The sequence below is a fragment of the Nelumbo lutea genome, chromosome 1 (genome assembly GCF_056320005.1).
Source record: "Nelumbo lutea isolate HS-2025 chromosome 1, American lotus-T2T, whole genome shotgun sequence".
In the NCBI taxonomy this organism is placed as follows: Eukaryota; Viridiplantae; Streptophyta; class Magnoliopsida; order Proteales; family Nelumbonaceae; genus Nelumbo; species Nelumbo lutea.
The window spans coordinates 130,449,157-130,476,364 of record NC_142684.1 but is presented as its reverse complement, the minus strand read 5'-3'; the positions used below and the strand labels follow the sequence as shown (position 1 = coordinate 130,476,364).

Genomic DNA, 27,208 nt, shown 5'->3' with positions numbered 1-27,208 from the left:
GATCAAAGATAATTGAAAAGTCCTAAATATTGTACATTTCAAATGTTTGTTGCATGTTATATAAAAATTTCAACCATTTATGTTAAAGACATCACATGATATATTTCATTGGTTCATGTGTACATTCGCGTTCCAAAAGGTGTACTTACCGGTTACCACCAAAAAACTTTAACACTATTAAAGATCTCATTATGACGGGTTGCTTTATCACTAGCTTGTTCATGTTTGAGGCACGTTCCAACAATTTTCATAGAATGCACTATAGATTTTGCCTAAATTGAACCAATGTAGAAATTAGAATACAATTTTTTTTGATAATTATATAAAATACAACTTAACATTACCATCCCAATACATTTAGACTTCTATATCAGGGAAGGCCTGCCGATTGCATCAAAATGTCATCAAGAAAACCAATCTAACTTGTGGTGCCTACCTCAGAAATAGAAGCTTCATCAGCCACTGCAAAAGAAGGCTTTCATCTTCTCACTTGAAACCCACTAAATGAAAAGCCTTTGAACTTCACCTGTACTGAAGAAACCAATAATACCTCACAAGCTCACATTCGAAGTGATTTTAAGTAGGTTAAGCTCCCTACCCCAACTGTGTCTCATGCCTCAGGGTCAAAAACCAAGCACAATCAACTTAATGAACAACTTCCATTGTTTGTGTTCTTCTTATCCAATCCAAAATAACAGAACAATCTTCTCTCCTAACGAAGTGCCTACAAAACACAGGAATCCATTGAGTGACTTTGAACTAATATCAGAACTAGAGTACAAGTATCCCTAATTGTTACCTATTTTTAGTGCGGTAAGCCTTCAATTCAGAAATTTCCCTGTGACTGGATATATCTTTCTTAAACTTAAGTGATTCAGGCACCATTACATTTCCTGTTTGGTCATTGGATAATAAAAAAAAGAATCTGTGGGTTCTGTTCTACAAGCAAGGTTCCAATGTTGAGCAATAAAAGGAACCCACTTGATTTTATGAGTTTCAAGTTATTCCTATATCATTTAGGATATCAAGGCCTGCCCAGTGTCAACCAGGGATAAATTATAGAAATGTATTCAAAATCATTTCAAAATTTGTAGTTGACTTTAGTATAAATCATACGGAGATCTAACTTATGTACATATTTGTGTCTCCTCAGAATGGCTTATCTCTCAGTTTTACATATTTTTCCTTATTTTTACTATCATAGAAAAACTTGCATGAGATTTCCATTTAACAAATATTTTATTTGAGCAGCCATGATTTGCAATTACAAGTGCACCATTAGCAGAAACAATAAATAATGAACATCAAGAACAAGGTACAAAGTATCCGAAATGCATGGTGCATCGGAAAGGCAATTTTAAGATACGTATCAAGATACTTTGGATACCGACAAAAAATCAAGATACGCTAGGAAACTCATATAAATCCTAAAAAACCATATTAATAACAATAAATATGATTTTTATATGACTATAAATAAGTTATTTAAACATAAAAAACATACTTTATTATTTTGGTAATTAAAAAAGCATATTTTAATGGTTTATATAAAGTGTGGGATATCGTGACACAAAGGGTAACCCAATGAAAAATGGTGGAAGAGATCAAATGTGTATATATATATATACCTTAATTTTAAAAAATCAATATAATTTATATTAATATTTATTAGTATATATATATATATATATATATATATATATATTCTAATAATAGAATTTAGTGACAACCATACACTAAAAAGAGAGCTTAATTAAGAATTAACATGCATGTTAACATGACAAGCACAAAGGGCATGGCGTAGTGATTGATTTGTAGTTAATACAAATGAACAACTAGGGTTCAAGTCTCTTTAGCTCCTACTTGTGATTTTTAATAGACAAATTTTGTAACATTCAAATTTGATAATTTTCCTTCAATAGTCTTAAATGTATTATTTAGTTTAATTTGGAAATTAAATAATGCCTTTAATGACGTGTCATTAAATATAACACTTAATTAGGAAGGTGATGCGTTGTTCAATGTAACACTTAATTAAAGGTGATGTAAATTAAGTTTGAATTAGGAAAGTTACTAAAATTTAGAGAGAAAAAGGGAAATTAAATTTGAAAATCAAAAGTTGCCTAAATGAGAGAAGTATATTAAATTTGCATTGTATCAGTCGATACATATAGCGTATTGAACTGTAGCGGGCTTGTATTGGCCAATACAGACCTAAAACAGTCTGATGCAGGCCCGTATCAGCCTGATACTGATGAAAAGAAATGGAACATATGAATTTGATATGTTCCTCATATCGGACCCTTAGCAAAATGCAACCTATCAGCCAATACAGACCTATCCCTTAACTAGTTAATTCCCTCTTATCCAACAAGAGTACTGGAAACAGAATTATATTTCTAAAGGAGGGAGATTCATTTTAATCAAGTCTGCCTTGTCCAACCTTCCGGTGTATTTCATGTCAGTTTTTAAAGCCCTGGTGAGAGTTGTGATGAGGATTGAAAAAATAACTGACAACTTTTTATGGGACCCAAAGGAGAATAAGAGTGGTCATCTTTTAAGGTAGGAAGAAGTGTGCAAACCAAAGGAGTTGTGTGGGTTAGAAGTTGGTAGGATCTGGGAAGCAGGATAGGAATTTGGCTTTGTTAGGGAAGTGGCTTTGGAGATTCCCAAGGGAAAAGCAGCTTTACTGCATTTGATATTTAGGAGAACTTATGGGTTGCACCCAAATAGTTAGACTCTAGGCCAGCTAGGGTTGCAACTTTAAGAAGTCCTTGGAAGACAATTTTGGCTTTACTCCCTACCTATATGCAGCACATAAGATATGGCACAATGTTTGGACAAGAGGTGAAGTTTTACGAAGATATTGGGTGGGTAAATAGTTTCTTGTGTCAGATCTTCCCTAGAATCTGTCAACCTTGAAAACAAGGCAATTGCTGAAATGGTTACTGTGGGGGGAAATGGTTTGGTGTGGGATTTGGGTTTGAGAAGACCTTTGATGGACCCTGAAACAACCAAGCTAATTCCCCTTTTGGATCTACTTCAGGAAGTTAATCCATCTCTGGTGGGGAATGATGAAAGGGTTTGGGTACCGACCACAATGGGCAACTTGTGCTTTTTTTAAGACTTTTGACCCACCCACTGAAAACAGACCCTTTCCTATAAAGAAGGTTTGGTATAACCCTATCTCTCCGTAAGTGAAGATGTTTTGTTGGGAGCCTGTCAACCAAATTATAAATCCTATCAAAAATTTCAACAAAGATGGAAGTTCTGGGCTTTTTCTCCTTGTATGTATCTTTTGTTGAGATGTAAATCAGTCCTCTAAAACTGATGTAAACTTGGAAAAATTAGAGAGAGAAGAGGAAGAAAAGAAGAGAACAGCAGCACAAAAGAAAGAAGATGGAGAAAAGAAGAGGAAGAAGAAGAGTTCGAGTATCTCTTCCCTCCCTTCTCTAATCCTTTTACTAAACTTCAATCTTAGCATAACTACAAGTATACCCTTAAGTGGGCGGTCAGCTAGGCAGTAACATAAAGAGAACTAGCAAAAAGAAATAACAGGCCCATTAGCCATTAGCTAACAGATAAATAAAAACATACTACAAGAAAAGATACTAGGGATAACTATCAAAAAAAAAAAAAAAAAGAAAAGATACTAGGGCCCATTTGGCCCAGTCTCTTTACATGTTGGAAGAGTGGGGCAAAATACTAATCACCTTCTATTGCATTGCTCCTATTACCTCTAGGCTGTGGCAACTAGCTTTTGGGCTGTTTGGAAAGACTTGGATGGCACCTGCTGAAGTAGCTGATTTGTTTAAAACAGATTGGTGAGAAAGGAGCATTAGGAAACAAAAAATTCTGATTTGGATGACAGCTAGCTTTCGGGTCAGTGCTATGGGATCTGTGGGGTGAAAGAAATGCAAGGATCTTCGAAGAAAAGTATAGGAATGTGGAGAAAGCTTTTGACCAATAAAGATTAGGGCTGCTCAGTGCTCATTGGGTTGTTCGGTGTGAAGACTTTAAAGGTGCCTCCTTCAATGATATGTTAAGAGGGTTGCAGGTGGTCCCCTCCTTCAGGAGGAGTCAAGCCAAATTTTTTATGGTTTCTGTCTTGGGAACCCAAGAGCTTCTGGAGTAGGTGGAGTTGCCAGCAATCATGGGGATAACATAACCCTAAGTTTCTCTGGGCCAGTGGGTAATGGAAATTCTTGGAGAGCAGAATGCCTAGGTGACTGTCAAAGCCACCCCCATGAGGGTGGGTACCAAGGAGGCTTATGACAGGTGAGGCCGGCTAAATCACTAGGCACCACTCTGAATGCCAAGGAAAGCTTTAATATGCTGGCTGATTCTTTGGCAAAAGCAGAGCAGGGCTTGGTGGGGAGTTGTAATTTGTAAGCTTGTTGTGCAAAAGAGTTTCTTTTTTTGTTTTTTCTTGCTTGATTGGTGATCTGATGTAATTTGGCCTTCTGCTAGTTTGGGACCCTCTATCTCCCCTGTTATTCATTTGTGTGACTGAAGTTCTCTATAAGATGGTAGAGAGAGAACAGATGGGAGAGCTATTAGAAGGTTTCAAAGTGGGCAGTGGAGAAGAGGAAGTAACACTACTACAGTTTGCGGATGACACCCTTTTCTTCTGTGATGCAGCTTGGGATCAGTTATGGAATGTGAAGGCAATATTGAGATGGTTTGAGGTGGTAACAGGTCTGCGAATTAACATCTTGAAGAGTGAATTGATGGCTGTTGGGGAGGTGACAAACCTGAAGGAGTAGGCAGATGACTGGGGCTGTAAAGTGGGGAAACTACCCTTCAAATATTTGGGCATGCCTTTGGAGGAAAACTGCAAATCAAAGGCCATCTGGGAGCCCATACTGGAGAAGGTAGATAGAAAATTAGCATCTTGGGAGACTAAGTACTTGTCCAAAGGAGTAAAAGTCAATCTAATTAAAAGTGTGTTGTCATCCCTTCCTGTATTCTATTTATTTTTATTTCCAACCCCAGCCAAGTGGGCAGCAGCATTGGAAAAGAGAATGAGAAACTTTTTGTGGAAGAGGATGGAAGGAGGAATCAAAATGTCACTTGGTAAACTGGAAGAAAATCTGTAGCTCTATAGAAAATGGGGGCCTAGAGATCAGATCAGTGAGAGATGTGAACACTGCATTGGAGAATGGCTATGGAGATTCAATGTGCAGTCAAACAGCTTGTGGAGATGGGAGAGAGAGAGAGAGAGAGAGAGAGAGAGAAAGGGTAATTGTAAATACACAGACCCAACACACAGAACCTAAAATTAGATCTTCTTTCATATCTCAGTTAGGAAAGACATGCTTAAATGCATCAAAATTTCTGCATGCTTTTCTATGCAGATAAATAGTTGAAAAATATGCATGAAAGTCATCTATAGATGGATGATGGGGTGATATTTCTCTAGATTTACAGTGATCTTAGTGTTGTTTTGGGCAAAAAAAGTAGATATTTGTATATAAATGACATACCAGTGGGCGTGAAGCATCAAGCCAGTGATAAATAAGCTCATTACGGAACCATGTCATTTGCCTCTTTGCAAAGTTTCTGCGAGAAAAGTTCATGCCGACAGTTAATCTACAATGTCTTTTGATAAATGACAGTTAATCTCTAAAGTTTCCTATTTATTTATTTATGAGAGAAAAGTAACCTTGTAGCTCATTATATAGAAAAAGGGTTACATTAGAGGATGTATAAAAAAATAAATAAAATAAAGCATTAAAGGCCAGTTCCTCCATAGGTAGAGAGCTATAACTATACAAGAAACCACTTCCCACAATTGCCTTTTTTTGTGTATCATCAAAAGTGCAAATTTTACAAAGTATTAGGAGGCAAGGACATAGAACATAGAAAATCAACACAAAGTGAAAGGAGTATGTTATCATAAGGTGCAATTAAATTTCTTATGGTGTAGAGTACGGGTGCTCATGAAAAACCAGAAAACTTAAAAAAAAACGAAACAGATACTATTAAAAATCTGTAATTAACTGAACCGACCAGCACACACGTGTATAAACCAAAAAACCAAACTGGTCAACCAGTTAACCGATTAATTCAGTTCCAATTTGGTTTGAATTAAAAAAAAAAAAAAAAAACGACTGAATTGGTTCAGTTTCAAATATGTGCTCACAGTTTGGTTAACCAAACCATGAACACCTCTTGAGTAGAGAAATGCAGAGAAAGAAATTGAAAGAACAGTGCACAGACAAAATGATGGCATCTGAGTATATTTCCTTGAAGATATATGTTACTCCATAAGGATATCTTGAAAATCTGCATTGAATGTCCAAGTAAATCTACAAATTATTTGAAGATGAACAACAATACTTACCATGTTCAGATGCCACTATGTAATCAATCTGATCTTCCTAAGGTTTCAAGAAGACCAGTAAGCCTGAAATACACCCGAAAGTGTATATGATGAATTCTAATAAATTAGATCAAATGTATCAACACACTAGTCATGAATAGTTTTTTTTATCAATAACAGAATCAATTATGGGAGGGAGAAACACTCTTAGCCCTCCCCAACAGAAAATTACAATACGGCCCAAACTAAATTATTCCTTCCCACCCCTTGTTTAGCAAGTGTATGAGCAAAAGCATGTGCATCTCTTTTGACCCAATTACAAGTCAGCTCTACCCCTTGTAGCAATTTAACCGCTTTCCTCTTCTCAAAAATGTAGCACCACCATCCATCTTCCTCCTCTTGCTGGAGCCAGCTAATTACAAGCTTAGAGTCACCTTCAGTTAACAACTTCCTGATATTCAGATCTTTAGCCTTTTGAATCCCTTCCATAACATCCATAGTTTCAGCTTTGAATGAGTGCCCAACTCCAATTAGACCTGAGTAGAGTGCAATGATGCTTTCCTCCTCATTGCTGAAAATTCCTATGCAAGATGGACCTGGATTGCCTTCACTGCTACCATAGGTCCAATATTAAAGATGCCCAACTCCCAATTCCCTAGCCAGGAATACTACTTCTCACTAGTCATGAATAGTTATCACTTATGAGGAACCTATGGTTTAAAACACCCCCAACATTTGTTACATTTTTGGTAGTGTGCACAGTATGACTAATTTATTCCCAAGTTTTATCTGGTTATAAAGAGATATGTTTCATAAGATTTTTAATATGAGTGCATAATCATTCTTATTTTAACATTTCATGAGGGTTCTTCAAAAATTTTCACAGTTTCTCAAATCATTCTTCAATATTTCCCAAAAGGACAATATTTTCAACCAGCTATAAGTTTTTTATGATATATCAGTGATATATCCCTTTTCATGAAGGCCATGTATCAATTTGTATCAAAATATTTTATTTGGTTCACATGGCTGCTTACATAGGCAAGCATTGGTGGAACATGCACAGCGCTGACATGGGGCATATGTTTGCCCCTTTTAGAAGAATTAAATAAAAACAAAACACTGGAGATGTGAAAGAAAGATGAATATCTGAATAGCTTTGAAAGATATTGAAGAGCAAACAGAAAAAAGGGAAGGGTTGGCAAAAATCACATGAAAAAAGTCTGTCAACTTTTCACTGAGACTTACAAGGCCATAAGCACAAGATTGCCCTCAGTGAAGGGAAGTAAGGGCAGATTTTACCATGGAGATGATAAGAACAAAATTTTATTGGTTTACTGTGGTGCCATAGGTACTGGGGACTACACCAGAGTGGAGATTGTATTCTTGCTTCAGAATCTGAGGTTGATGTGTTCTCTTGGTTGCTCTCAGGTGCAAGGAGAGGGCAACCCAAGGTGGTCATTGAATGGATGGGAGATGGTGGTAAGGGTTCTTAGCAGTTGTTGCATTACATTAGGCCTAGGTTTTTGGCAGAAAGAGTGAACACCTCATTCCTCTGGATCCAAGATCAGCAAACAAATTGGCAGATAGCTTATCTAGGGGAATGGCATATAGGGATGGAGATCGCATTGAGTAGACCCTTGGGTTCACAGAGAGAGTGTACCCTCTAATCAGGAATAAACACGTAATCCAAATAAATTTGAATTCCAAACTGATGGTTTCACACCTCTAACGGCGGTTCACTCAATTGAACCGGCTCTAAATCACAAAGCCCAAATCCCAAAAGCAAAATCCATTCTCTTATCTCTGTCTCTCATTTGACCTTCCCCTCCCCATTCTCTTTCTCATCCAGACTAACCCCTCAACCAGTCAGTGACCAGACCCCAGCAACCGGTGGCAACAGTAAACTTGTGACCAGACCCAGGAAAGCAGATGGAAAGAAAGATCATTCCTTCCTCTGTTTCTATGAAGGAAAATAACAATGAAGTATTAACACTAACGACCATGCATCAAAATTGAAATACCTACCTTTCTTCTTCTTCCTTTATTGTGGTTCGTCTCATCATCATCTCCTCAACCGATTCTACTCTCTCTTTTGCACAACAAAGATTACTGAATTAAATTAAACTCTACAATCCCTAAGTTCTGTTCCATTAACGCACCCTAGCATGTTATGCATTCATTGAAAGGAAAAGTTGCAGACAAGCTCTCTTTTCTTTTCTCCAACTCTCCGTGTTCACCGTCTCATTCCTTTAGTGAATCTCCCATCATTCAAGTTGAACCTCAGGTGAGTTTCTACCTCCCATTCCATGGTCTCGTGTTCTCCCCCCCCCCCCCCCTTTTCAACCGCTAACACCCTAAGCTTGCTCACATCTTGGGGTGGACACGAATTGAGCTTTTCACGAGCTATTTGAGCTCGGCTCGTGAAAAGCTCAATCTAAACCGAGCTTCGAGCATCAAGCTTTTATATATATATATATATATATATATATATATATATATATATATATATATAAAGTATTGTACATATAAAAAATAATATATAAATAAAAATATTATATATATAATATTTTTATTATATATAATAATAACTAGTTTTTTAATTTTTAATTTTTTTATATGAAAATAAAAAATAATAATTTTTTTATATGTAAAATAAAAAATAATAATTTTTTATATGTATAATTTTTTTTTATTTTTATAGGAAATTTAGCTTGCAATCAAGCTCAAGCCAAGCCAAGCTTGAAATTATATGAGCTTTTGAGTCGAGCCAAATTTGAGCTCATATCTCTAGCTCGAATATTGCTCGAGCCTCGCAGTTTTTGGTGAGTCGAGCTTGAATAGCTAGATATTCGGCTCGGCTTAGCTCAAATCCACCCCTACTCACATCCCCTTCTCCCGACTCCATCTCCAAGATCCCTACTCTCCTATCCCAACTCAGAGAACGAAGAAAGGGGGAAGTTGACCTTCAATTGGATCAAGTTGTAGGGCATCTAACCTTACCTCACCCAACTTGCCATTGAAGAGCTCCTTCAAAAATGATTCACCTATGCTAATCTCCAAGAAAGGCCCTTTCACTCGAACATTAAAATCAGCAACCTCCAAAAGGCCAATAGTCAAAACATTCTTTCGCTGAAATCTTACAGCCAACCACCACTTCCTCTTTTTTCTCTTTTTAAAACTCCCCTTTCGAGTTCCCAATATGCCTTTATCTCCCAACACATTTTTACTTTTGCCACATGCTCCATACTTCTTAAGATATTTTAAATATTTGACTCCAAAAGCCTTGCCTTTAAAATATGGTAGCCCCTTTGTTGTCACTTGGACACCTATAGTCAATGACAATTCTCTGTTAGCCACATGGGTCACACTTCTTTGCTCCAAGTTCAATCTCAAAAAGGTTCATACAGCCTTTTCGGGAACTACCTTCTTCTTAAAGCCTCCTCCTGCCAGGTGTCCCTACTCGGCTAACACCCTTTCATCTCCTACCCCAAAATTCCTTTCTTACCCTCCCACCTCTCCAGAATCTCCTTTCTCCTCCACGTGACTCTCCAACTCCCTGTCTCTTCACCTCCCATTGTATTCTTCCTTCAAACTCCCAGTATCCTAAAACGGCAACTCCCCCTTTTCCTCTTCAAGACAAACAAAGTCCTGAATTCAATTCAGCATTACCACTAGGTCCTCCTCAAGTCATTGTAGCAGTATGCAACCTTCAATCACCACCCTCAAGTCATACCACTCCCTAGTGAAGTTTAACGCTAGACTCAGAGGAACCAAGTGAATGTCCTCAACTTCAACCAGGATTCTTGATGCAACCAGATTCTTCAACTTGTATGTGCTAGTATCAATTCTTCTGAAACATCCACAGGTGTTTCCCACAGCACAGAACGTAATCAGATTCCAGACATGAAGGGGGATCCCGAAAATGTTTATACAAACCAGACTCCAATGCCCCACTTCTCGTATTGCCCTACTACTGGATTCCATCTACCCAACCTGAGATCAGGCGTTCTAAAACTAACTGATTCTCGACCTAAAACTTCATCTGCCTCTTCCTTACTGCAAAAAATAAAAAGAAAGAAACCTGCATTTATTTTTCTCACCTGAACTTCTTTCAAGCTCCACTCTGATCGAACCCACCTCTGAACCTCTAACTCGTCAGGTTAAGAGTTAACGAAACACCCTACCAGACATTTCTCTAACCAATCACCCTCTCCAGAGCTCCTCCGCTAAATTCCACGAAGACCTCTTTCATTACACTGATTCTCATTCCAAAGCAGCCCAGAAATCACCAGCATCAATGAATCAAGCAATTACTGTGTTCCAGCTAAGTACTGGGTTCTATCCCAGGGTGCAATTTGGTTTTCATGTTTCAATTGGAGGGGGGGGGGGGGGTACAAGGGTATCCTATGACCATCTGAGGATGGAGCTCCCATAACTGTTCATTGCAAGTCAAACATGCTCAATCATCTGAAGATGTTTAATACCAAAATAAAATGAAGCTTCCCCTATAACTATGAAGTTGGTTTCTCTTCTTGTTATAATAGGTGCTTCACAAATTCACAAATAGGACTGAAATATCTGGTAAAATGTAACAAATGTAGATGAGCATGCATTACCTAGATGATTTCTGAAATTCTGACAGAAAGGCATAGAAATCTTGAGCAGAACTGTGGCCCTGTTGCTGCCTGCACTTTACTAGGTACTCCATAGCCTGATGTAAATAGATAATACATACCGAATTCAATAGTGTAGTCATACATAAGTTCTGAATGGTTTAGATTGAAGTTATGTCATCAAATGCAATGACAAAACAGAAAAAGAATGGTTTCAGTGCACATAGCTTCTAAAAAGCCAACAAAATAAACACTCAGATAATCTTCAACATACTTGTCTATAGCCAATAGCTCGAGTTGCAGAATTTGAATTTGGAAGAAGACCTGTATCAAGAAGCCATGTGGCCTCAGCCAGGATTCCATCTCTTCCTACAATTGAAACGTATTGTCACTAAAGTCCTGACTTGTAAATCAAACAGTAAATTTCAATTACTCATGCTCAGAATCAAGAAATAATTTTAGATTGGTTATGTGTCAATCTTTTGATGGGAGTTACTATCCTTTAATTGATATCAAATACATCTATTGCATAATTCACATTATGATACATACAACCTCCTAAGTATAAAATGTTGCCACATGCTTGACATTCTTTCCTAAAAAAGAAATTATATACCCATAGTTAATTTGCTGCAGCTTGCAGATATGTAACTGAACCTACAAGAACTATCCAACCTTGTATGTGGTATGAGGCCTTGGGGAAGGCTCTTTTGAGGTGCAGCCCACTCAAAACCAATTTTAGTTGGCTTCAGAAGAGTTTTCTGTGACTGGTTTCAGTACCCATTTCCAGTAATGAACTTTCAGTAATTTCCAGTTACTTTGAGTTATTTAGTTGCAAGGAGGAATTCAGGAAGCTCACTAGTAAAGTCACAGAGTTTAGAGCTGCTTTCTAATTTTATCCATGTAATATCATTGAGTTGTTTGAACTGTTTGCTGTTTTTGGCATGGTCCTCTTTTATGTTTAGATGGGGATGCACCATTTTACAGAATGGACCAGTGAAACGGGATTCATGTAGTTAGGACAAGGCTTGGATGATGATGATGATGATAATGCGGGATGCACCAGTTTCCAGAATCTTTTATGAAGTGTGGTTCCACCCCAATTGAAGTTTACATAAATTTTGGGAGTGTAACTAAAAAATAAGTAAATTCTAGGTAGCCATTAGCAATCAAGAATAAGCTGAGAAAAGTGCTCCCTTTAGAAAGAAACTGAGAAAACCCACTCTTCCTTCCTCAAAGGTGTCAAAAACAAATTAGGGGATGGCTCAAGGGTACTCTTGACAGTGTATCCGGCCAGAGATAAGTGGAAGAGGAGAGAAGAGAAGAGAAGAGAATAGAGGAGAGAAAGAGAGAAGGTTTGCAATGTAACAGTACTGGCAGCACCAGTGTTTATTTTACTATATATAGGGCGACAGGAATAACAAGGGAAAAGACCCTTGTGCCCCTGAGTACAATAACAGACATAACAGAAATAAAAAACGAAATAAAAAACACTTTAATTAGCCAAACAGGCCCTAACAACTGCAACTAAGTTATTTTAACATTATTCCAACACTCCCCCTCAAGTTGGAGCATAGATGTCAATCATACCCAACTTGTCACACAAATCTTTGTGCCGCACATGATGAAGACCTTTGGTGAAGATATCTGCAAGTTGCTCTTCTGAGCTGACATATGGTGTGCACACTTCTCCACTTTCAAGTTTCTTTCTGATAAAATGCTTGTCCCCTTCAATGTGTTTCGTCCTATCATGTAGAACTGGATTAGCAGCAATATTGATGGCAGCTTTATTGTCACAGTAGAGTGACGTAGGATTGCTTACTGCGAAACCCAGTTCACCTAACAGATTTCTTATCCACATAATTTCCGCAACCCCATGAGTCATTGCTCTATACTCTGCTTCAGCACTGGATTTAGCCACCACACTTTGTTTTTTGCTTCTCCATGTGACAAGGTTTCCTCCTACAAAGGCACAATAACCACTGGTAGACTTTCGGTCATTGACTGCTCCTGCCCAATCAGCATCAGTATATACTTCCACTTTTAAGTGACTGTGTTTCAGGAACAACAAACCAGCTCTAGGAAACTTCTTGAGATATCTCAAGATCCTCTCTACAGTCTCAAAGTGAGTTGTCATCGGGCTGTGCATGAATTGACTAAGGACACCCACTGCATAGGCAATATCAGGCCTGGTCATAGACAAATACAGAAGTCTCCCCACGAGTTTTTGGAACATCTTTACATCTTTCAAAAACTCTCCCTGACTGTCTCCCAGATGGTGATTAGGTTCAATAGGTGAATCAGATGGTTTTACCCCCAACTTGCCTGTATCTTCTAGTAGATCTAGTACATACTTCCGTTGGGAAATAAAGATGCCCTTGTGAGAGCGGGCAACTTCAATTCCAAGAAAGTATCGTAAGGGGCCTAGATCCTTCACCTCAAATTTAGTGGCTAAGAATTTTTTTAGTCTCTGGATTTCAGCCTCCTAATCTCCTGTGATCACTATGTCATCTACATACACAACAAGAGCTGTAATTTTACCTTCACCTCTTTTTACAAACAGGGTATGATCTGACTGGCATTGTTTGAATCCCATCTATTGGACTGCTAAATGGAACTTACTAAACCAAGCCCGAGGTGATTGTTTCAACCCATATAGGGACTTTTTCAACCTACACACCTTTTGTTCATTGCCTTTGGCACAGAACCCTAGGGGTTGGGTCATGTACACCTCCTCTTCCAAGTCACCATTCAAGAATGCATTCTTGATGTCCAATTGGTGAAGATCCCAGTCAAGATTTGCTGCCAAGGAAAGGAGAATCCGGATGGAGTTCATCTTCGCTACTGGAGCAAAAGTCTCTGCATAGTCCACTCCATATACCTGTGTGAAGCCTCTTGCTACCAGTCTAGCCTTGTACCTTTCAACAGTTCCATCAGCTTTGTGTTTCACTGTGAACACCCACTTGCACCCCACTGGTTCCTTCCCCTCAGGAAGATCTACCAACTCCCACGTACCATTTTTGTGTAAGGCATCAATTTCTTCTTGCATGGCATCTGTCCATTCAGGTTTTGACAAAGCCTCTGCCACGGTCTTAGGGATGGGAACACCATCCACAGAGGAGAGAAAGGCACGGTACGAAGGTGAAACATGCTCATAGGACACAAAGTTAGAGATAGGATGATTAGTGGTACAAGATCTAACACCCTTTCTCTTAGCAATAGGAATATTAAGATCATTGGGGACAGGTGAATCAACATTTAAAGGAGCAATGGGAGCAAGTGTACCTGGTTGATGAGATGGATCTGCCTCGGGTGAATCCGATGATGTTGGTTGCATAGTGTACGGCTCCACGACTCTTGAACTCTACTAGCTCTTATGGCGACGATGAAAAACCCGGAACGGAGGAGGATCGGGTAAAGGAGGTAGTTGAATCTGAGTCTTCGCCTGTTTCTCCTCAACCTTACTCTCCCCCTGAGGAGAAACCGAGAAGAACGGTTGACTCTCAAAGAATGAGACATCAATGGAAACATAGTACTTGTGGGCAATGGGATCATAGCAACGATACCCCTTTTGAGATGAAGGATAACCAAGAAAAACACAAGGTATAGCCCGAGGGTCAAGTTTACCACGATAGGGCATGCGATTGATGATATATGTCGCACACAACACTGCATCCATCCAGAACTATTTTGTCACATTCATATGAATCAGCAAGCCACGAGCAACTTCAAGAAGGTGACGATTTTTTCGTTTAGCCACACCGTTTTGTTGGGGTGTCCTGGCACAAGAGCTTCGCTAAAGTGACCCACTCGAAGCAAAGAACTTCGTGAGATCACTATGGAAATATTCCTTTGCATTATCCGACTGGAAAATATGAATTTCCATTTGGAATTGAGTGAACACCAAGCGTTGAAAATCTTTCACAATTTGTGGCACTTCATCTCGAGATCGCATAGGGTAAACCCAAGTGTATCGAGAATAATCATCAATCAAAGTAACAAAATACTTATAGCCAGCCGCAGTAGGTAGAGTAACAGGGCCCCAAACATCAGAATAAACAATATGAAATGGAAATTCAGATCTTTTATTTCTTAACGGTAAAGAACTTCTACAATGCTTACTCAACTGACAAGTTTGACACTGTAACTGACTCACTGACAAGGACTCAAACAACTTTGGGAACATAACTTTTAACGACTCAAAAGAAATATGACCTAAACGACTATGCCATAAATAGGCCTGACTCTCACTCGACGAACTTGTGGACTCAGTCGCCACTAGACCAGCATTATTCTTCAACATGTAGAGACCATCCACCATGCTTCCTCTACCAATCGTCTTCCCCGAGGTCAGATCCTGAAACACACATGAAGACGAAAAAAATGTGACTGAGCAGTTCAAAGAGTGAGTAATACTACTAATGGACAACAAATTAATAGGTTATTTCGAACATGCAGGACATTAGGAAGAGCAAGGCCAAGTGGGAGAGATATTGTGCCTCGGCCAGCTATGGTAGAAAAAGAACCATCAGCCAGTCTTACCTTATCTCTCCCAGAGAGAAGGTTATATGTTTGGAACAAATTTGACTTACCGGTCATGTGATTTGAGGTTCCGGAGTCAATAATCCAAGGTGAATCAGTAGTATGAGATGACACATGGAAGGCTGTGGCATTACCTGATGTAGACGCAAATGAGGTAGGAGTAGGCCCAGAATCCACCTGGCAGAGAGTCCTACCATACAATTCCAAATGTTCACGGAAGGAGTTGATAATATCTTCCTTAGGGTCAGAACCGGGATGTCTCTCCTGAGTTACGGAAGGACTAGTCTCTGTCGATGCCATATTAGCTGAGTTATACCTTTTTTGATTCTGCTGGCCTGGTTTCTTGCCCTGATCCGGTGCTGACTTCTTACCCAAATCCTGTGCCCATTTAGGTTTTCCATGGAGATCCCAGCATGTATCTTTAGTGTGTTGTGTCTTCTGGCAGTGAGTGCACCAAAGCTTGCTTTTATCTTCTGATTTTTTCTGAGTGTCACCGCTTTTAGAGCTACCTCCGACATTTGTATCTGAATTTCCCCGGACCGCTAGGGCAACTGACTCCCCTTCTACACCATTCATCACACTTCTGCTTTCTTTTGACTACACCAAGGCATACACCTCTTGGACTGATGGCAAGTTTTTACTACCCAAGATCTGTACCCCGATGGACTCATATGACGGATTCAGCCCTAGGAGGAAGGCAAACACGCGTTGCTGTGATACAAGTGACTTATAGGCCTTTGCATCTTCATCACACTTCCAATTCACATTCTGATAGTGATCAAGTTCTTTCCATATTGATGTCAAATCAGAATAGTACATTGAGAGACTCCTCTCCCCCTGCTTGCAAGTAGAAGATTCAGCTTGTAGTTGATATATCTTGGCATAGTGTCTTTGTTCTGAGTAAGTGGACTTCGCTTGTTCCCATATCTCACAAGCAGTTTCAGCCCACATAAAAGTCTTCCTTACTTGTGGGAGCATTGAAACCAAGAGCCAAGACATCACCATACTGTTCTCTTGGTTCCACCTATCATGCTCAGCACTTCCATACTTTGGTTCCTTTACTCTCCCATTGATGTATCCTATTTGCCCCCTAGCAGTGATGTAGAGTTTTATCCCCCTAGACCACTCAAGGTAATTCAGACCATCAAAGGGAATGACAGCCATGGGAAAGCTCATATCCATTCCCCCACTCACTCCATTGTAGCTCCCTAAGATCTCTAAAGTAGCAGAATTCTCAGTCAACATGGTCAAGCAGTTAATCAGTCCCACACACTGGACTTAGGACCCCTCCTTATTCCACAAAACAATGCTCTACCCAGTTCACACCCACACACTCGGGTTTACCAACCAAATTGAGCACAAACAGTACCAAATTCTGACCAAAATTGAGGTAATATTCGGCAGTTTCAGGCAGGAGAGATCCTTCTTACTTATAGTCAACTCAAACCATTGAGAAGACAGGTCAGCATTGACCTACAGTTGTCTTAACACATGAACAGGATCACACGATCCAAGAAAACTAGGGTTACACAGGTTCGACAGTATTTAGCCACCCCAGATTCATAGGGTTTTCACTCACCACATGACCAAGGAGAGTAAAGAAGAGAAAAAATAGGGAGAATTGTACCAGTCGTAGCTATTCTGTAGTCCAGAATCAGATTTCCTTTCTGCTAGTCTGTTCGATTTGTTCTTTGGGTTGATCGATCTTCTCTTGACAGTAGGGTTGATCGATCTGCTCTCTTTTAATCAGCATTCCCTCTCTGATACCATCTTGACAGTGTAGCCGGCCAGAGATAAGTGGAAGAGGAGAGAAGAAAAGAGAAGAGAAGAGAAGAGAAGAGAAGAGAGGAGAGAAAGAGAGAAGGTTTGCAATGTAACAGTACTGGCGGCGCCAGTGTTTATTTTACTATATATAGGGCGACATAAATAACAAGGGAAAAGACCCTTGTGCCCCTGAGTACAATAACAGACATAACAGAAATAAAAAACGAAATAAAAAACACTTTAATTAGCCAAACAGGCCCTAACAACTGCAACTAAGTTATTTTAACATTATTCCAACAGGTACATTTTTGGAGGAATTGTTGGCATAAAAATAGACATTCATGGAGTGCTTTCCAAAGTTTTTCACAATTTCCAAAGACAATAACTGTCATCCATCCCCCAGTTCTTCTGATAATTGGACTTGTATTTGAGATACACCTGAACCGCCTCTGCTTAGATTGTTAAATCTTCAGGTAGTGGATCTTTCCCAAGTAAAGAGATTTTGAACCCTAAGTAACCACCCTAATCTCAAATCCCAATTTCATGGTGCGAATACTATGTACCTAGAGAAAGTATCTAACAAAGGATAATCTTCCTCAAAGGGGATGCACATTCCATCAACAGTTTATGCACTATGCCCCCAAGATTTCAGAATAGAAAATTATCTCTTATTTTTGTTGCTTAAGCCCCACGATCTGATCCATTTCTTACCTTCTTTTGGCCTGAAATGTTGCTTTTCCAACTCGTTAGTGGATTTGAGGTCAGGTTGTCAATTCAAAACCTTAGTAAAGGGGGGAAAGGCAGCCTGGACTATCATCCCTCTTGGTGTTATCTTGGCCATTTGGAGTTAAAAAAGGCCATTATCCATTTGGAATGACAAAAAAATCCTAAATCTTTGAGCAATGCTTTCATGCCAAGGAAGTGGCTCTAAGGAGGGCAGTGACTTGGCTCCACTTTTAGTCTAAGTTGTCAACCTACATGTCTTTCAGAAAGTAGAGCATTGCCCCAATTTCACTTTTGACTCACTTTTTGTGCTTAAAAGGTGATGAGTTACAAAGTGTCTTTGTTGAATGTTGATTGCCATTATCATACAAATTTAACCTTTTATGTGGCCTCCTTTTTCTAGATATGAAAAAGGGCATTACCCAATGTTGGCCCCAGCTATCTGAGGTCTTGGGAGGGGTACTGGATATGGTCCTAACCCCTGGCATTTTTTGCACAAAGTGGCCAATCTCGGACTCCAACCTACATTCTCAAGCTTGCCAGCCCAAGGTTTTACTATTACACCAAGTAATGGCTTCTTCCTTTTTCCAGATATGTTCACTGAAAACTAAACTATTTAACTATAACTTGAGAAAACAACACCTTACCTTGTTTAAAAATAAAAAGGAAACAGTTATGCCATGAAAACCAATAACACAAATCTCACTAACCAAAAGCAATGTCATGCAAAATATCATTTAATAGAAGATAGAATACAGCAAATGCCTTAACAAAAATGGTTTGAACTGCAGTGCTCTGTAATGGGAATCTTCACAAAATCACTTATCAAACAATACAGTAATCAGTTGCACAAAAATAAAATAAAGAATATAAGCATCTATCTGATACAACAAATCATAAAAGAAAGCATGTATAAAAAGATCCTCCAATAAAACAAGAAAAGTGTAAGGAGAATACAACTGCAGTTCTGCTGAGTAGCAAAGAATACCCATAAGCATATCCTCACAGCGCAAATCAATCAGTCTATACAGATCCAGCCTTGGGCTTGAAAGGAAAAAGCAAATGAAGTCATAGTCCAGATCCTCTGAAAGATTTTCTCCAAGTGTATCAGCAGAAAAGGAGTCATCATGATCTGACATTTTTGAATTTATCTGCTCCTTGAAAGAATCATATGGTACTTGGAAAGCAGATGGAGGTGATCCGCTAGACTGAAATGAGCCAAAAAAGGAAAAGAAAAAGAAAGGATTCACATAATTACCTTATACATTGTATAAAGTAATCATTCAAACATGCTGCAAAAAATAAATAAATAATATACTAATAACAAATTATTCAAAATTCAACAAAAAATATTTCTAAACATCTGCACTATCATTCATTCCTACCTACGTGGACTAACAGCAGAATCCTGTTCTTCCAATAAAGCAATACTAATTCTATAAGCAATTATCAAGCCCTAAAAGAAAACAATCAAACTAGACAAAAGTACATTCTGATAAAATAAATGAAAAAAAATAAGTATCAATTAATTATACCCATAACATAGTTTTTACTTAAAAGAACCCAAAACATAGCATATCTTTCACAATTCCAAGGTTCAGGAAGATGAAAGAAAAAATCAACAATTAACCTTGATAATCTCAAGGCTGCGTCTAAGCCGATACCAGTCATTGGAAGCCAAATATTGAGCCTTAGGGTCACCTGCATCCACAACCAATCGCACAGCTGCATCCCAGTCCCCATCCCTCTGTAAATTCATGAGTTCTGAGTATACTTCAGAAGCAATCTCGGGAGATGCTTTTGGGACTTCTGGCTTTCCGTAAATATACCTTCCATTTTAATAGAAATTATTGTCATTATGCAGCAACCAATTAGTTCTCCAAACTAAGTACCTTAGAGGACAAGTAACTAAAATTGAAGATGAAAGAAAAATCATGCTCTTTATCTCTTTTCAACATACTGGTAGAGGCAAATGAATAATTGGAGAAAGTACAAAGAGATTTATCACAGGAATGCTGAATAAAGAAATTCAAATTCCACATGATGATTTCCTTTTTGCACTCCTAGAGCAGCCAACGGACCTGGGTAATGTGAGAATGTCTTATGGTTGTGAAGGGTATTGGAAAGGCATGTTCTTCTTTCGTTAAGGTCATTTTGTATAGGTCTGAAGAAGGTACCAGACTACCAGGATAAGATTATAGGAAGATCCATTACTTCACCTTTCAGCCACAACCCATACCTCAATTAACAGGAGGTGGAGTCACTGATTTCCTTGTAAGAAAAATTACAGTCATATGCCTATAAATCAGGCTTATTGTAGATAGTGGCTATGCTATCCCCACATGACTTCTCTACCAATCTCTCTCCTTCTTTTTCCCCCTTTTTCAGAAAGATCAAACTCACAGTAGGAGAATATTCCTGCAACCAGGTTTCAGGAACACATGCACATCGTGTTCTGTGTATGCTAGTCATTTGAAGAACATAACTAGCCTCCAAGTTTCAGAAGCAGTGCAAATTTTATAAGGCATCTGACTTGCACAAGAAAGGCATGCCAAAACATACCATCGTAAATATAATCCAGTTCCACCAACAACTATTGGTACACGACCATTTTCAAGAATTTCTCTTGTAGCTTGCCTTGCATCCTCAAAGAATTGTCCAACCGAATACTCTAGAAGGAGAAAATAACATTATGTTCCAGATAGGTGATAAAAGTACATTGAAGAATGTTGACCTCATAAGATCAAAGAAAGTAAAAGCATTTTGTAAGCAACCAAAATACAACCACCAATTAGTACAAGTAACAGAGATTTGCAAAATGTTTTACATGTATTAATGATGACCCATGCTAGTATTTTACATAACATAGGCATTATGTCTTACAGGTATATATGCACACAAAGATTTGCAAAATTAAGATGCAAGAAAAAGTTCATTGTGTATGCTAATGCTCTAAGCTATCACAAATTCACAATCTTGACAGATTGATTTATGGACAAAAAAGGCCTTTATCCAATGTGTTTTTTTTTTTTTTTTTTGATAATTAGGCCATTATCCAATGTTGGTCCCAGCCATCTGGGATCTTGGGAAGGGTAGATTGGATACAGTTCTACCTTCGGCATTTTTACAAATTGATGTATGGATATCAGAAGGAAATAACAAAAAGCACCAATTATGACAAGGCATCTTCTGATCTCTAATGTAAGCTCCATTTCATCTGATTAAAGAGAATAAAGGAATTATAGAGCACATGCAGTTGAGGTAATGCCAATGTTAAATTTCTTGTTAATATGGCTTTATGAACTAAACCCAAATTGTAGGCAATACCTTCAGATGGATGCAATATGTCAACCAAATGGTGTGGAACTTCCTGCAAAAACAACATAAATAAAAGTAAAGAAAAACATGAGCATGTGTAACAAATGAGGCTGCTAAGTTCTAGATAACATAGACTCCAAGAAAGATAGATGAGCAGCAAATAAACTTAGAAACATCACAACAAAACCTTTGTCATAGATACATTATATGTTGTAATTTCCTTAAAGATCAACACTTTAAAGTAAGTTGATAAAAGTTTTCTTCCCACCATAGATTAAGACTATAGTGTGGCTAGGGAGAGAGTTGGGAGAACATCTCTCTACAGGGGAACTATAGTTCCAGGATATCATTGTATTGTGGCTCTATTTTATCCGATTTGAGTATGCTCAGACATATAGGTTGTTATCCCCTACCCCAGTTATTAGAATGATGGGATAGCGATATATCTTATATTTCCATTAACAGTATCCATTTTGACCTTATTATTAATTCAAAAAAAAGGAAAAGAAAAACTTTAACAAGAAAATCCATTCTAATAAATCAGAAATCTAACTACTATATTGCTAAAAATGTTTCACGTTTATATGTTCTGTTCTTTAAAAATTTCAAAATGTACAAATGATAAGACCTACTACGCAAAGGCCTTCCATCTCAATGTCAGCTTCAATCCCATCTACATGAAATTAAAACATTAATTTTTGCAGTTAGCTCGAAATTTAATAAAAATTCAGTAATAGAAATTTGAAATGTTGAAAATTTGAAATTTTCTTGAAATCAAATGGTCTCAAAATTCTTAGAACTCTTGTCGGCATTAGAAACATGATCTATCTGCTCACTTAACAAATTCCATTCTCAACTTCCGTGCTACAAATTGTGTTAAAATATATTTTTCCTAATAAATGCTAGGCGTTCATAAAGAAAAGCAAACAATAGAGCAGAGTTCAAAGGTGAAGATTCTATAAGTATACGTGGTTCACTTGAAGTATGGATAACAAAAATACAGTATCAAGAATTCATCAATTCAACATAATTCTTGTGAGAGTAGAAATTTAGAACCTTTCTATCACTCAAGGAAGGCTTTGCCGAACCAATATCAAGTCCGCGGTACACCTGTACCACATGTCACATCGAATTATTAAATATAAATAAATACGTGCCTTTACCAAATCAATGCGTTATATATCCAGCTGCATAGAAGAGTAAAAAAAAGCTACTTGTTTTTGAGGGCGGAGAAAATGCAAACCTGCACGGAGTCTGCGCTAATGATTTCTCCGTTGAGGCGTTTTGCAAGCTCCAAGGCGAGCCTGCTTTTTCCAGCGCCAGTTGGGCCCGAGACTACGAGAACCTTCTCCTTCTTCCTCTTCTGCTTCAAGTCTAAAGTGCAGCGGGTAGCTAATGTACAACGGCGAGAAAACGAAAGTGTAGGACATCTGGGAAGAGGTCGCTCCGCGGTGGAAACCAGCCTTAGACCCCATGCCCGCAATCCAAGCCCGCAATTCATTTGAGAAAATGCGAGAGCGGGCGAGCGAGAGAGAGAAGTGAGGATTGGGCAAATTGATGCTCACTGGCTCAAAAAATATGGAAAAAATTCCAATTTAATACCCTGAACTTTGAAATTGGTGTAACTTAAACTTTCAAACGTATTATTATTGTATTCAAACTTTTTTAGTCCCTTTAAAATTTGGGTAAATTACAAAGACCCCTGTGTATTATGGGATCCTTCTGTATTTTTTTTTGCGAAAAAACCCTCTATACTATGACCGTGAGACGAAGACCCCCCTTAACCGTTTAATTAGTTGACGAAATGCATTAAATTATCAAAACTCTATCAAATTTTTTTATTTTCATTTTTACCCTTTTTCTCTTAAAACCTATTAAACCTTTTATTTTCCTTTTCTTCTCTTCTATTTTCCTCCCCTCACCGTCTTCTCTCATTCTTTCTCTCTCCCAACTCTCCGAAATGAAAGGACGGAAGAAATCCATTTATCACCTTCCCTTTCTTCTCTTTAGCAAACGCCGCCAGTACTCCAACGATTATTGCCACTGTTTCCAATTTGGTCATCGGTGGATTAAGCTTTTTCTCTGGAAAATGAGTCGCTCTCGATCCCTCTCTCCCCACACTCGGCTAAATCCAGATTTTGCAGTAGAGAAGCTGCGACATACTAGAGAGAGAGGAAAGGGGAAGGTTAAGCTGGATTAAGAAAGGGGAGGAGAGAAACATCTGCAATTACCAGCAGTCATTTTCGACCCAGGTGCCCCTGCGGCGAGTACATGACAATACTCCCTTTCTCCGGCAACGATATAAGTGGCCCTGCACAACATGCCATAACTCCAAACACACCGCACCCCCCGCCATCGACGGCAACAAAGATGACGAGCACAGTGAAGCGGACGCGGGGGAAGCCAAAGTCGACGAAGGCGACGGCGACGAAAACGAAGCAGGTCCACACTCGACCACCGCCGAAGCATTGTCATCATCGTCGGTGACGGTGTTGAGATCAATAACGCCTCCCATCAAAATCAGAGCAGCTTTGAAATCAAGCGAAAGTAAGCAGAGCAGCTTTGAAATAGTACAGCTTAACCTACGCACCCCCTACTTAATGTTCTCTGAAGAGTCTGATGGGTTAAAACTCTAATCTGCCTCGCCATGTGCTCGAACTCCTCCTGAGTCTTGATCCCTTTTATTTTTTAATTAATTTATTTTATTAAATAATTTCAAATATTAATTAAAATTAATTCACATGAATAAGGGTAATATTTCTATTTATCTTTCTCGGTAAAACATCTGCAATCAATTACCATGTAGCAGTCCTTTTCGATTGAGGCAAAGAAGACAGTTTTTGCAAATGTTTCTCTGCAAGGGGAAGGGGGAAAGCGGGAAGAAGAAAGGGGAGGAGAGAAAGGGGAAGGGGAAGAAGAGAGATCGAGGGAGAGAGAGAAGCAGTGATTTTGTTTTTGTCTCGCAGTAATAGTACACAAAACAATGTACAGGGGGTCTTTGTCACAAATCTCATAATACGGGAGGTCTTTGCAATTTACTCTTAAAATTTTATCCTTCAAAATAAAATACTGTTCATCGTCTTCTACCTTAAAACTGAACCATAATAACACTTGAACTACGATTGGATTAACTTCATAAAGAACAAAAACGTTAATTGATGAACTCAAACCCATGAACACAGGTGCACGTAAAGTCGGATCCATCAACACTTGATCCACGAACACGCCTTTGTTGAAGTGAACTAGAGCAGCCAACGATGGCGAGGTGCCACCGCCGTTGAAGTTGTACGAGCAAGTTCGTACACTACGGTGACCAATGAATTGAAAACAATAAATGAAATCTGTACGAGCAAGTTCGTACATTGCGGTGATCAATGAAAGTTGTACGAGCACAAGAATGTAAGCTTTAAAATGCATGCTTTCTCTTTCCACCAGGCACCAATCGCTTAACCTGCGTAGTTCACGACAATTGCATCTGTGGTCTCTCGCCTTCTTTGACTCCAACGATGTCTTCGATTGTTCTTCCATCGGTTTCCCTATAGAAGATATCTCTCAACGCGTCAATCCTTGAAGAGCTTTAATTCGTTGATTTTATGGTTTAAGGCATGGAATTAGAAGCTTTTACTCTAAAAATCTGGACAAATCTAGAGTAAAATCAGCGAATTAAAGTTTCAGTTGGATTTTACTCCATCAAATCTAGAGTAAAATCAAGCTTTTACTCCAAAGTTTCAGTTGGATCCCAAGCGACTGTTGATGACGCCTTGTTTCTCGATTATAAGCCGTTATGCGCATTTTTATTTCCTGGTCAGGTTAGAGATATCTGTTTTCTTTTCCTTCACTCCGAATCTGAATCTGGTTTAATTGATTGTTTTTTTCTCTCTTCTTGCAAGTTCAGTATGGACTCTAATCGGTTAAGAGCAAACTCATCTGAGCAGCTGAAGCAAAGTTGGCTCCTATTAAGAGGTTACTTCCTATGGCCTCCTGGCTAAGGTAAGCAGATTGGTATTATGTGAAGCCAAGGGTCTCAGCTGAGCTCAGAGGCATTAAAGCAACGCAAACCCATTATCTAATTATAGGAATTAAGAGAAGAAAATGTAGTTTTACCAGAAAGAAGAAAACAATTAATGGTTCTTGAGGTTTTTTACCAGCAAAGTCGGTAGCCAGCTTTCCATTACAAAACCTCCCTGTTGCTCTCTCTCGTCCTCAAATTCGGAGGTGCCACCGCCGGCAATGCCGGACCCAATAATTGCAACTATAGAGGTGGTGAAATGGAGGGGTGGTTAGATATTCTATAGGAATTAAAAGAAAATTAGATGATGGGTGAAGGGCATTTTTGTCCTTTTCATATAATATTTGACAGTAACATAATTTTAAAGTTTGAGAACAATACCCCAAAGTTCAGGGTACTAAATTAAAATTTTCCCAAAAAATATTTCTCACGATATCGCATTCTATGAATCCATGGGTTCATGGGATGCGTGAACCCACCAACCAGAAATGGCCATATCGTTGGGGCGAGTAAAAGGTAACGTTAAGGGAAGTTTGGCCCTCAACACAAAAAGACAAAAAAAATTAGAGTTCCCTCCCTCCATACAGCAGCATCCACCAGTGTCCCCCACTGCACACTGGCGTTCGTAAACACGGAAGCCACTGGCGGTGAGAGGGATATCATAGGTCGAAAAATCGCAAAAGAAGAAGAGCCTAAGAACGGACGTTGGACGCCGGACGCCAAATGATATTTCTCTCGTCGGTGGCTTCCACGTTCACGAATGCTAGTATAGAGTGAAGACGTCGGTGAATGCTATTGTGCTAGGATTGGCATAGGAGAATGAAAAAAATAGAGTGAAGTCTCGTTAACGTTACCCTTTACTTGCCCCGACGATGTGGCCATTTCTAGTTGGCGAGTTCACGCATCCAGAACGTGAACTCCTTTTCCACGATCATCGACTCTTCAATGGACAACCTCCCCATCATTTGAGGAACTACGACTGAGTAGGCACACAAGGGACTCCATGGTGCTATCCACCTATATAATTTCATGTCCGTGTCATTTTTCACTCTATTTTTAATTTTGATCCCTGTATCTCCACAGATAATTATTTGAGCAGCGACCAAAGATGCCACGAATAAAAAATGCCACCACGTCAGTGCCATATAGGCATTAGTGTTTAGCACTGTTTGGGCAAATTTCTTAAATTACCCTTACTATTTACTATTTAGTTAATTGACAAACTCTATCATTCTTGTTCATATATTATCTTAAAGGTACCAATGCCACCACGTCAGTGCCATATAGGCATTAGTGTTTACCACTGTTTGGTTTCAAACTAAAAAACATAAGGGCAAATTTCTTAAATTACCCTTACTATTTACTATTTAGTTAATTGACAAACTCTATCATTCCTGTTCATATATTATCTTAAAGGTACCCTTACTACTTTGACAATTGACTACTTGCTCGCCTCCACACCACGTTACTGTTATATTTTAAGAAAATGACAATAATACCCTTGTCTTCACCCCAACACCGATGCTTGTTGATGTAATGGTTTCTGTTTGCGTATCATTTTTTCGTGATGTGTCAATTTTTTGGTTGAATATCTCATCATCTCATCTGCTCCCAAGTGGCCTGTGACTCTGAGGCTGAAGTGGAGCTCCCTGGTGGCGAGCTGCCTGGTGGCGAGCTACCTAATGGCGAACTACCTAGTGGCGAGCTGCCTGGTGGTGAGCTACCTAATGGCGAACTACTTGGTGGTGAACTACCTTGATGAGCTTTGTTGCTCTTTTAGAAGCCTACAAGGAACCAAATGTCAGAGGACCCGGGGTGGCTAACCCGGTGAGGTCACTCCGATGCCTAAATTAGCACTTAGTGGAGAGCTGAGAATGATATTAGAGAATGAGAGAGCTAGAGAGCAGAGGT

General features: G+C 38.9%; 1 protein-coding gene across 1 annotated transcript; it reads right to left on the bottom strand.

Moving 5' to 3' along the window:
* Nucleotides 1-244: 244 nt before the first annotated feature.
* Nucleotides 245-22,941, bottom strand: IPT9 (isopentenyltransferase 9). Its single transcript, XM_088942160.1, has 11 exons — nucleotides 22,532-22,941; nucleotides 22,345-22,398; nucleotides 21,298-21,340; nucleotides 20,533-20,641; nucleotides 19,601-19,799; nucleotides 18,959-19,178; nucleotides 11,216-11,310; nucleotides 10,945-11,039; nucleotides 5,487-5,562; nucleotides 800-939; nucleotides 245-724 (listed from the first exon to the last, which is right to left on the bottom strand). The coding sequence occupies exons 1-11, from the start codon at nucleotides 22,787-22,789 to the stop codon at nucleotides 646-648; spliced, it is 1,368 nt and encodes a 455-aa protein (XP_088798286.1). The 5' UTR covers nucleotides 22,790-22,941; the 3' UTR covers nucleotides 245-645.
* Nucleotides 22,942-27,208: the final 4,267 nt, after the last annotated feature.

What these genes read in the sequence shown, in the direction of transcription:
- IPT9 (XM_088942160.1), bottom strand. Translation starts at nt 22,789, where the DNA reads ATGAATTGCGGGCTTGGATTGCGGGCATGGGGTCTAAGGCTGGTTTCC. An exon ending in CATATTGCATCCATCTGAAG is followed by an intron (nt 20,642 to 21,297) that starts GTATTGCCTACA and finishes TTCTCCTTCTAG; the next exon opens with AGTATTCGGTTGGACAATTC. An exon ending in TTGATGCTTCACGCCCACTG is followed by an intron (nt 940 to 5,486) that starts GTATGTCATTTA and finishes CCTTGCTTGTAG; the next exon opens with AACAGAACCCACAGATTCTT.